This window comes from Megalobrama amblycephala, linkage group LG10 (assembly GCF_018812025.1).
Source record: "Megalobrama amblycephala isolate DHTTF-2021 linkage group LG10, ASM1881202v1, whole genome shotgun sequence".
Lineage (NCBI taxonomy): Eukaryota > Metazoa > Chordata > Actinopteri > Cypriniformes > Xenocyprididae > Megalobrama > Megalobrama amblycephala.
In genome coordinates, this window is record NC_063053.1 from 21961648 (window position 1) to 21974006 (window position 12359).

At 36.6% G+C, this 12359-nt stretch overlaps 1 protein-coding gene across 16 annotated transcripts in view; it reads left to right on the forward strand.

Moving 5' to 3' along the window:
* macrod2 (mono-ADP ribosylhydrolase 2) overlaps positions 1–12359 on the forward strand; it is a 634638-nt gene that overhangs the window by 439945 nt on the left and 182334 nt on the right. For all 16 annotated transcript variants that reach the window (XM_048205395.1, XM_048205400.1, XM_048205403.1 and 13 more), the window contains one exon: positions 8500–8530. In XM_048205395.1, coding sequence (XP_048061352.1) covers positions 8500–8530 — 31 coding nt within the window. The remainder of the gene's footprint in view (positions 1–8499; positions 8531–12359) is intronic.

Consider the following 12359-nt stretch of genomic DNA (forward strand, 5'->3'; position numbering starts at 1 on the left):
ATTAAACAATAATTTAATATTAGGGTACATATTGAAGAAGAACATATTGTCAGGGCTCTATTTTTATTCTACAACAACAACAACAAAATGTTCCAATCAATGTTCCACAGCAACACACAGTAGTGGCAATACTTAATGAATCTGTGATTTGAATGAATTGGTAGAGTGAATGATTCAATGACTCACTCGTTTTGAATAAGTAAGCACTAAAAAGTGCTTACCTACCAGTGTCAGTTGCATTGCTTCACTGCCATTCAGAAATCCTCTCCTGTGGCCTCATGGGATAGTAAAGTGTCCATCGTATGTGCACTTCAGAATCTCGCAAGAAGTAGTAGTTCATCCGGGTACTTTTTACCTACTCTTTTATGAGTACTGCGACTTCGGACATACTTCTTTTGTCTCGTACTATTTTTAGGGAGGTAGGGAAATATGTGATTTTGGATGCAACCAGTCACTTTCTTTTTTCCTGAATGATTAATTGTTTTTGAATGAATTGATTGAGAGAATGATTCATGCCTCACTCTTAAAGATGGCCCCTTTTCGCCCCCTACTGGCGCATTGATGTAATCAACAGTGAGACACTGAAAAAGTTAGTTGTTTTGCGAGATAAAATAACAACAGCAATAATTATTTTATTATTCATAATTCATGTTTTTATTAGATCATTAAATAGATCATTAGATATCATTGTGTCAAATAATTGAAAATCGCCTCTGTTATTGGACATTGTTTTGACCATAAAACATGTTATGGATTATTAGATTGGAAAAATATGTATATAGAGAGAGATTTACAGATTCACAGATAAGTAGTTCATGTATGTAAAGTATAGAGTATGAGGCAAATGCTGCCTGTGTAATTCTAAGGGTGGGCGAATGCATGGAAAAGGTAAAGGTTATGTAAAGTTAAATTTAGTGTAGCAATATTAACTTGAGGAATATTAACATATTTTTGTTAAAGACGTCATGGAAAGCCAGTGATTTTGTCCTTCATGAATGTGACTGAGGAGCTGAAGCAGTGTTACTATCGGTGAGACAGTGTGATTTATACTCAGTAGCTCCTTGAACAAACACACAGGACAAGACTGCGGCCGGTGGGTCATCTCCTCGGCTCCACTGCTTTTAGCAGCGTGTTCCCATGGCAACCTGCATGCGCTGCTTCAGCTCGGGGCTGGACTTGAGAACAGATCTGTGATTATGAGCAATCAGAGCCCCTACATGCACACATGACAGTAGAGTTGACCATGCCAAGTGTCCCAGTCCAAGTCATGGTGTGTCCTGTCCAAATGGCTTTGTTTCCTTAGTGGATACACTTAAATAAAGGGATTTAAGATCTGCTTTGAGATTCCACCTTCTTAAAGTGGATATTTCCTTGATTAGATGGATGACCTGGAGGTGTGCGTGCAAATAAAGGGACTTTTGGAGGCTTTTAGAAGGTTGTATCAGTGGTTCATCTGTACCAGTTTAGTTCCATCTCTAATCAAACACACCTGAAGCAGCTAATCAAGGTCTTTGGGTTCACTTGAAAATTATAGCAAGACGTACTAGGGTTTAAAATAAACTTAAAATTAATAATAATAATAATCATCAAAAGTAATTGTGATTTATTCTGCTTAGGAAGGGGTCAATATGTTTGAATTGGTCATCCAACTACCAACTCGTCAGTAGGGGTGTAAATCGGACAGTTCATCACGATACGATATGATATCGATTCTGTCAGCCAGTGATACGATATTTGCCGATACCTCAAAAAATTCCACGATACGATTATGATTCGATTAGATTCAGGGCTATATCGATCGATTTATCGATATTTAGATATTATGTGCCAGGTTTATACAACGAGTCATATTTTTATTACCTCACAACCACAACCAAAATTGATAACATGAACTTTTTTATTAATCTCTTTTTTTTATTATTATTATTACACACCCTCTATCCCAATTGGGACATTTACAACAACAAAAAAACAAAATTACAGTTTTTTTTAAATAAATAAAAATAGTATTTGTAGTATCGTTTGTAGTATTTTCCGAGTATTTCAACTGGAACTGGCAAAGTTTACAAATAATTTTTCATTTTTCAGAAATACAAAATGTTTCCAAACCCATGATTTGCGTCCTACAGCAGGCACAAACTTTTCTGCATCTGTCTTTTCGCTGCTACAACCGCTTTGTTGCTCCATCGCATTCGCAATCTGACACGCAGGCAGACTGTATGGTGAGAAAACGAAAATGCACGCTTTGGCGGAAATGCAGACGTTACGTGAGGTTGTGGAGGGTGTCAAAATAAAGGTACCTCATATCGATATTATAAATGTGGCATCGATGCATTGTATCGTTAGACGTTTGATCGATGCATCGATCCATATCGATGTATCGTTACACCCCTACTAGTGAGTTAGTTTGATCAGTTAGTGAGTTAATCTAGATTTTTTTTTTTTTTTTTTTTTTTTTTGGTAACACTTTGCAATAAGTCCTCATTGTTCTCAATCACACTATTGAGAGTTGTGCTTAGCATTCATTAAAGCCTAAGAATTGTGTGTCATCGGTTTCATACGTCCCCCTAAACCAATCTAATTATACAGTTCTTCTTTAAGATCAACTTCTCATTCATTCACCCCACCAACTAGTCTATTTTGAAAATCCCTACTCTTATCACCCACGTAAACATATTTGATGTATATGGCACTATACCACTCCATAATGTGAAATAACAAGCACAGAAATGCAGGAATTGTATTTGGCCTGTTGACACATGTAAACGCAAACCCACACAGCAATGCATTCAATTAAGAGCTACTCTTAAGCCTAGTGGGAGTACCAGCAAAGACTGTGCGTCTCTTATAAATAACAATAATAATCTTAATAAACAACCTGAGGAACACGAGAGGAAGTGATTGATTAGAGAAGAGCGATTGCAGTGGAATTGTTTCCCTTGTGACCAATTTCAACATGCTACTGCAAGCAAAACACGAAACACAATAAGCAGGCAAAAGCAAGTGAGCCATGAGCCTGATTCGGTCCTAATGAACTGACAGATCAGAAATAATAATCCAGCCACAGGACCATAAGTCACTGCAGAGGTGTAATAATGTCAGCCTTGTTAATTAAGGCAGCGGTTTGATATAAATGCACCGGTGTAATATATATATAAACAAGTGTTGCTGGTCATGGTTGCAATGGCGTAACTGTGTCAAGCTAAATCAACTAGTGAGTTCTGGGCTTCTGCTGATGTGTCTCCTGCTGCACTCTGAAGCAGTTATCACCTCCACCATCTAGGTATGATTAGTCAGACACACCAGCTGTGTGTTTTTGCTCAGAAAACTCAATACTGAGACTGTCTTTCGGATCTTTACCTATAACCGTAAGAGGTTTAGAATTTGTACTTCCAAGAATATTTTCATTATTGATCATTATTGAGTATCCATTCAATTTGTGGCCATGTAAAGCCAATAGATGTGCATGTTCTTATATCTTATTTTCTGATAATCCTTTATGCTCTATTGAGCTTTAAAGCACAAACACGCTGGATAACATCTAATGGGTTTTGATCTGTTGCTAAGGGCCAAACTGGGAATTTAATGAAAAAATGTTTAATTGATTTTGCTGATATGTTTTTGAGAGAGGACATTTGCCTTTGGAATGATAATTCCAATACAGATTGTGTTTTCAATATACATTATGACAAGAGGACAACAGATGCTGCAATAATAATAAATTAAATAAACACACAACAACAACAAAAAAAGTGTGAATGTAGACATTTGTACTTTCATAATGTCATATTTAAAGAGAAAAATATAGCATAGGGCTTGATTTTATCCTTCTGGTTTGATTTTATTTTGATATGTGGACATTTTGAACCAGAATTAAGACCAAGAAATGTAAATTTTGATTCCATGATGTTTTTTTTTTTTAAATCATATCTGATATCACCAGAATTAAATTCCAGTATGTTGGACAGTTATAGCATGCTGCTGTGTGTATGTTTTGTGAGCATGTCTTTATTGAACCCCGCAGGGACTCAGGCGAGTGTGCTTACATTGTGTTGAGCCGAGCAGCGCTCTAAAAATGGCCCTCCTCTGCTGCTCATCATGGGGAATTTGAGCCCGAGCGAGATGTACACCTGGAAAGGTCAAAGCTTTAGTGAAAGACTCAGCTGAAATATTGATCTTGACAAGCGGTATTTTGACACAACCCTGTAAAATAATAAACAGCTAAACAAAGATCCTTCTCTCTGGAAAAAGTAATAATAAAATAACCGGAAAGAAAGTACCAAAACACCGGAGAAAATGTGCACATACGTTCTGGAATCAGGTGATGCGCGTATGCTGGATAATGCTGCATCATCTGCCGTACGGCAGTAAGTTATGGTTTATAATCAGAGGTACGCAGCTCTGCGGGAGTCTCATCTGTTACTCATTGAAAAGCTCAACTGCCTTTGATTTGTACAGCTGTCACCTGAAATTATATCGCCATTGTTTTGTGTTGTTGTTTTGTCTCTAATGTTCTGTTAGCAAACCATTATTGCAATTGCAGTCTGTTTTGTGCTAAAGCTCTCACCGCAGCACAAAAGCTTATTTGATATGGAAAATACCTACTTTTAGCACTTCAAACGTTTTTCAAACAAAGCCTTATTAGCAGCCTTTAGAATGTCATTAAACTGCGTCTCGCCCGGTCAGAGCGACGGCAACAAACGCGGCTCACACCGGCATTCACACCTTTTTAACACTCGCTTTATTGTCGAACAGTTACTCCTTTTCTAATCTAGACCCAAACAAACGAAATGATAGGGAAATTTGCATTTGTCATAATGCTGCATTAACGCAGTGGTCACACTTTGTTTTTTTGTGATAAATGCTACGGTAAAGCACAGATTCAGCTGGTTTGTGGAGACAAATGAGAGCTTTGAATAAATATCTCCTCTTTACTGTTTATTAATATACTAAAAATGATGAATGTGAAACGGGGCACGTGGAACGCGGTCGTATGGAAAAATGATGGTCGTTGCAGCTCTAAACCTGCTCTTGAGTAATACATCTGGTGCAAAGTGCCGCAGAGCCAGACCTATTACAGTATGGTAAGTTTTTAATCTTTTAAAAAATATGGCCATAAATATCAGAGATGCTCTGTTTCTCCCTCAGTCGCTCTGGTCTTTTTTGTTCCACGGTAGAAAAACTCTAACGCACCTGTTCACTTAATATATCATTTATCAGCGAATACAGAGACACAAATAAACAGCCCTAAATAAACAAGGCCTTGATTTACATCACTTTATTCACGTTTTATTCTTTAAAAAGAATGCAGGTGATCAGGGACATTTTTGCACTTTTTTCAAATGAGGCATCATCACATCACATAACATAACATCTAGAATATGGGTATGTTAACATTGCTTGTGATAGGGCCAAAAAAGTACACAAGACAGATGAAGTGTCCCACATTAATATATGTCCAGATTTCAAAACTGACTCTACTGACACTACATAGTGGCTCTCAACCTGTTATTGATCAGTGAGTATTTCTCAAAGAAAGGATCCAAGAAAGTTTTAATTCACTTTTAATTCATCTGGACCATTTTTAATATGACCTAATTTCTAGGTTCCAAAATTATGTTCTTACATATAACACATGAACACAAATTTAAAACGCATTTAATATGTTGTTCTACAAAACTTAGGGTGCTTTCACACCTGCCTCATTTAGTTTGGTTGAATTGTACCAGAGTTCGTTTTCTCCTTTGGTGCGGTTCGTTTGGGCAGGTGTGAAAGCAGCAATCGCACTCGGGTGCGCACTAAAAGCGGACCAAACAAGCGTACGAGACCTGCTTGAAGAGGTGGTCTCGGTACGCTTTCAAACGAACTCTGGAGCGGTTCGCTTGATATGTGAAGGCAATCGGACCCAGTTAACGGACCAACGAACCAAATGACATCATAATTCATAATGGAAAATGTGATATAAAAAGCGGTAGTGTCTGATTCTGTGAGTGAGCACATTATTTACCACAGATGTAAACCAACGAGCGCCTCTGTTGTGTAACTGCACTTCTCTGTGTGAGAATGCTGTCCCGACAAAGCCTTTTTCCTGCTCTGCTTCATTATAAAATGTAGTCTCTCTCGACACGCTGACAGGTCGCCTACTACACAGCGCTGGGAAACCAGAGACAGACCGAGAGAGAGAAAGAGCGCGCGTTTGAATTTGCCGCAGTATTAATATGAATGTAGTACGTTATATAATTTAACAGCGGGAAAGACGGCTACATTTATAAAGTGTTTGCGTGTGTCTCGACAGTTACAAATAAAGCCACAATAATCTCATGGCAACATTGTAACAAATTTAGTCCCTGTTTCGGAACAAAACAAGCGATCCATAGGTGTGAAAACACCCTTAAAGTATTAGTTCACTTTAAAATGAAAATTACCCCAATCTTTATTCACCATTAAGCCATCCTAGGTGTATACAATATGACTTTCTTCTTTCTGACGGAAGGCAGGCTGGCGGAAGCTAGATATTTTACTTATATACTTTTACTTGTTAAATATGGACATTTTTCTTATATGAACGCATCACTTCGGTTCAGAAGGCTTTTTTTTTACCCGCCGGAGCCATGTGGAGTATGTTTATGATGGATGGATGCACTTTCTTGAGCTTCATACTCGTTGGTCCTGTTATAAATCTTGGATGTGACAGGATATTTATTAATATAACTCTGATTGTGTTCATCAGAAAGTCATATACATCTAGGATGGCTTGAGGGTGAGTAAAGCTTGGGGTATTTTTCATTTGAAAGTGAACTAATCCTTTAAAAGTATAGTTTACCCAAAAATTAAAATCATGTCACCAATTTCTTACCCTTGTGTCATTTCAAAGCTGCACTACAAAATATAGTACATCTTTGAATATATATATATATATATATATATATTATATATATATATATATATATATATATATATATATATATATATATATAATATTTTGAAGAACAATGGGGTCCATACAAGACTACAATACATTCTTGGTATTGATAAAAAATAAAAAAAAAAATAAAAAAGTAGATATACCAAGAATGTCAATTGGAGTCTTGAATGGACTCAATTGTTATTCAAAATGTCTTCTTTTGTTTGAAATGTCAAGAGGTTGAGTTAATGATGAGAGAATTTTCATTTTTGGGTAACCTGACCATTTAATGCAAACTGAATCCTGTACATTGAGTTCATCTTTGCACCTGGTCACATTACACATATTAAATAAAGTGTATGAGATCTTAAAATATTATGTAGATATGTAACCTACAATCCAACAATCTTGTCCAATTCAGGTGTATTTAAATCTTTCCTTCAGTCAATCATGTGCCAAATCCATAACTGAAATGAGGCAAAAAGACATTTTAGGATTGTCATGTTCACCTGTACTGTCAACACTTGCCAAAATCTGTTGCCAAAATTCTGTCTCCTAGTGTGTTGAGTTTGTAACTTTCCTCAGAGATTGTGACTATCTAGAGTCTAGAGCTCCATCATCATAACAAATCCGAACATTTCCCAGACTCAAAATGGCTCCAATCCAAGGCCCCATTTACCCTTCAGAATGATCCAGGATACTGTAAAGGCCATGAGTGGATCAATTATAATTTTCAGGAGCATTGAATTATTGGGCACATTTTCTGGATGCATCCATACTGATGCACATTTCCCAGAGGCCATCTCTCCTCCAGCTACTGTATGTGTCCTGACATACTGAAATATGACTGTCCCTTAATTAACTTTCAGATTAATTAGATCAACAACGGATGACAGGCAAAACATTGCTTTTGAAGTCTCTCGCTAGGTGAAGTAAATCGAAATTGATCTTTCACACTGGGTGCATGTCAAAAGCAGGTGGCAAAGTCTACAGGTGGGGATACGACTGTTATTGTATATGGCAATATGTGTTATCATAAACTGATTCACATGGATGTTATATCTGCGTGTCACGTTGTGTCAAATCGCTGCTCCAAATATAAACACTCTGTCTACCCCAACAGAAAGAAGTGTTCATTTCATCCTTTCCTTTGAAGCCTAAGTGATCCACAAAAACAAACACGTCCGCTCAGTGAAAAGCAAAATCCTGTCTCTTTAGGCACTTTAATATATGTATGATGTTTGGTATAAGCCTACATTAAGCAGTTATTCCCACAGGCTATTAATGAAACTTGACATTCACTAAACGTCAGATTTCTCAGTATCACAGCATCCACGCAGTAGAATTTCATAGAGTTGGCTCTAATGAAATTCATGCATGTTATGAAAATGCAAGCTTAGCAGGAATTGGAAAAAGACAACAACTCAAGGCTAAAAACTGCCTGCCTCTCTGAACTCTGTACATTCAATGAATAACTTCAGTTTGTTAGGTGGTTTTCTCATTCTTGATTGGTTTGGGTCAGAATTTATGTGATTTTATATGATTTCAATTTCGGAGTTGGCTTACTTTTTGCTTCTTTTTTTTTTCTATTACAGGCGTTCCCATGTATATCGACAGGAATATATGGTAAGCAAAATGTCTATTAATCCTCCAAACCTTTTCAGTATATGTGTGTGATTCTGAACATGTGCATGAAGAAGCATGTGTGCAGTTTAGATAGCAACTTATATGAATGCTCACTATGTGTGTGTATAATATAATGTAGGGTTGAAAGAGCTAATGATGAACAAATGACCTCATGTCTTTAAACTCTGCCAGTTTTTTAGAAAGAATTATGTTCAGAATTCATGCATGATGTGCTTTGTGTGTGTGTGTGTGTGTGTGTGTGTGTGTGTGTGTGTGTGTGTGTGTGTGTGTGTGTGTGTGTGTGTGTGTGTGTGTGTGTGTGTGTCTGTGTGTGTGTCTGTGTGTATGTGTGTATGTGTTTGTGAGTCTGGAAAATGTTTTGATGTTATTGAAAGTCTCTTATGTTTACCAAGGCTGCATTTATTTGATCAAGAATACAATAAAACAGTAATATTGCGAAATATTGTTACTACTTAAAATAAACATTTTCTATTTTTAATATATTTTAAATGTAATTTATTCATTATTCATTACTCCTGTCTTCAGTGTCACATGATCCTTCAGAAATCATTCTAATATGCTAATTTGATACTTAACGGGATAGTTCACCCAAAAATGAACATTTTACCATGATTTACTCACCCTCAAGTTGTTCCAAACCTGAAAAATAAATACTATGGTAGTCAATGGGGGGCAAGATCTCCTTGGTTACAAACATTCTTCCAAATATCTTCCTTTGTGTTCAGCAGAACAAAGAAATGTATACAGGTTGGAACAACTTGAGGGTGAGTAAATGATGACAGAATTTTCATTTTTGGGTGAACTATCCCTTTAAGAAAGATTTCTTATCATTCACTGTAAAAAAAATCCCAGTAAAATTTATGGTAAAAAACCGGCAGCTGTGGTTGCCAGAACTTTATCGCAAAAAATACAGTAGCAACGTAAAAATAAAATCTGTTAAATTTACGGTAAAATAACGTATTTCATTAACTGATATAATGTTAATTTACCAGCCTAATGAAGTACTAATATCCGTTTTGTACCTTTATAATACACTGACAGTCACCAAACACAGTCAGTGGCGCCCCCAGAAAATTTTAATAGGGGTGGCCAGACGAGGCCACAGCAATTCTTGGGGTGGCAAAAAAAAAAAAATATATATATATATATATATGTGTGTGTGTGTGTGTGTGTATATATACATATACATACATGCAAAATCAATTGGTAGTTATTAATAGAATAATGAGGACACAAACCTTTACTTTACTTTATTTGCATACACATACCTACACCGTTTTAGTCCAAAAGTGTGCACATTTGTAGAAATACACATTTACCTGAGATTGCATTATGGTTTCATAATTACCGTGGTCATAAAATATAGTTTGCTAGGGGGGTTCGGGGGCATGCTCCCCCGTGAAAATTTAGATTTATCTGGTGTACATATGTGCATTTTTAAGATGTTTTAAGGCCAACAAATTGGATAACAATAGCTTTAAAACCATGTCAACAAATACATGCATTCACAGTTTTGAGGCAGCTTTAATCGCATGTGTGGTAATTTCATGACTTAACTTACAACAGAGCAATGACGGTCATTGCTCGTATTCTTTTGGGCTTTATTTAAGCTATAATAAAGTAATTATGCAGCGCGCGGCGGCACATTTGCGCATGCAATTCTTGAGTGCGCGCCGCGAGCACAGAATAATGGCTGATTGGACCTGTTCATTTTTCTTAATTTTACTGACATAGTCTGACAATATCTCATCTGACCGCAGTTCACTGTTGTTCAACTGAAGCTCCCTCGTCGTCACTTGTAACCTATCTTTTCCAATTTTCATTGATTCAACTTATTCGTTCAAAAAGCTGATTCATTCAGTAAACAGTGCTATTTGTTGCTCAGGGATGCAATAAAATGCTCTGGATTTGATCTGAACTATATTCGTTGGCGAAATTGTGCAGAAACAGGCAATGATGTCTAAAATGTAAACATGAATAAAATGTATATAACATTTGTTATGCTGATATCTGGAGAAAAACGGCACTCTTCATGTGATATTTATTAACACAGTGAAAGCGTGCACTCTAAATGCGCACCGACACTGGTCTAATCTACAAGATAACATCACATACAGGGATGTCAGATCGTTTGTGCATCGTTAAAACAACAATTATGATAAAATCGTAGACTAAATATATCGCACACCCCTACCCTACCCTCTTCACAGTATAAATAACATTTGAAATTCAGGTCTGTAGACATTACTATTTAGACTCTTGGTGGCAGTAAAACAGCTACTCTGGTGGCGTCAGTCAATCTATCTTTTTTGGTGGCATTTTATTTTCTTTCACTTCATGAACTTGTGAATTTACATTATGCATTTAAATTAATAGTACCCAATGCAAAATTATACTGGGGTGGCCACAGGGGTGGCCAGAGTTTATGCGGCCACCCCTGGCCACCCCTTGGGGGCGCCCCTGAACACAGTGGTGATGAGAGTCACATGATGAATCAAAGTTCATCACAAGCAGCTTTTCCACAAGCTGAGGAGGACAATACTAATATGTAGAAGGTGCACACAGTGTCATTCTCACACACACACACACACACACACACACACACTAAACACCATCATGGTAACATGCATGAAATTTAAAAAATGCAATAAACATTAATTTAACAACATTAGATGTAACAGAAAACCCTAATGTACATAACTGATTAGAAAAAAATGAGAAAAACTAAGAAGAAACAGAGTTATTTCAACGAAAATATATCAAATGTGAAGTGTCACGCAGGGAATTGTGGGAATGTCAATTTACGGTTTTTCACTGTAAATTTTACAATGAATTGTTATTTTTCACTTCCAAAAACTGTGAATTTAACGGTATTTTACCGTAAAATTACATTAAATGTACCGTTAGATCTATTACTATTATTCACCGTATATAGTACGGAAATTTTCTGTAAACTAATTGACAGTTTTTCGCCGCAGCATTTTTACAGTCTTTTACTGTTAAAATCACGGTCATTTTTTACAGTGTTGTTGAAAACAGTTGTGCTGATTAATATTTTTGGGCAAACCATGATACATTTTTTTCAGGATTCTTTTATTTATGGAATGTTAAAAAGAACAGCATTTACAGTATGTGAAATAGAAATTTTTAGTAACAGTATAAATGTCTTTACTGTCACTTTTGATTAATTTAATGCATCTTTGAAGAATAAAATTTAACAAACAAACAAACAATGAACAGTATGATGTGTGTGTGTGTGTGTGTGTGTGTGTGTGTGTGTGTGTGTGTGTGTGTGTGTGTGTGTGTGTGTGTGTGTGTGTGTGTGTGTGTGTGTATTGACAAGATTCTGTCACTCAAGAAAGTGCCTTTGAGATCTCAGTACTTCAGAAAGGATGCAGTTATGTTTGATTCAATAAATAATCTGCAACCTCCCTCTTTAGCACTGCATAATTGTTCAGAGAGAGAAAGCATTTACTCTGAAAGCAAGAAGAGCACTCGAATATCATGATCAAAGAGCTAATAACCTAGAATTCTTCACAAACCTGACGTTTTCTTGTTTCTGTAGACCAAAAAAGACAGTAAGCGCTCATTTAGGAGGAAAATTAATTTCATACACTTCAGCTTTCATATTCTACAATGACAGTCATAAATGTTTGCTTTTGAGAACATTCCCAAATAAGCTGAAGGAACTTTGCCTGCTTCTTTATTGTGAATAAGCTAACCAAGCGAGACAGTCTCAATCCTTGTGGTCACATCACCAGATTAAGCAGCCCCATGCAACCTGATCGAACATGTAGCGCTGTCACTC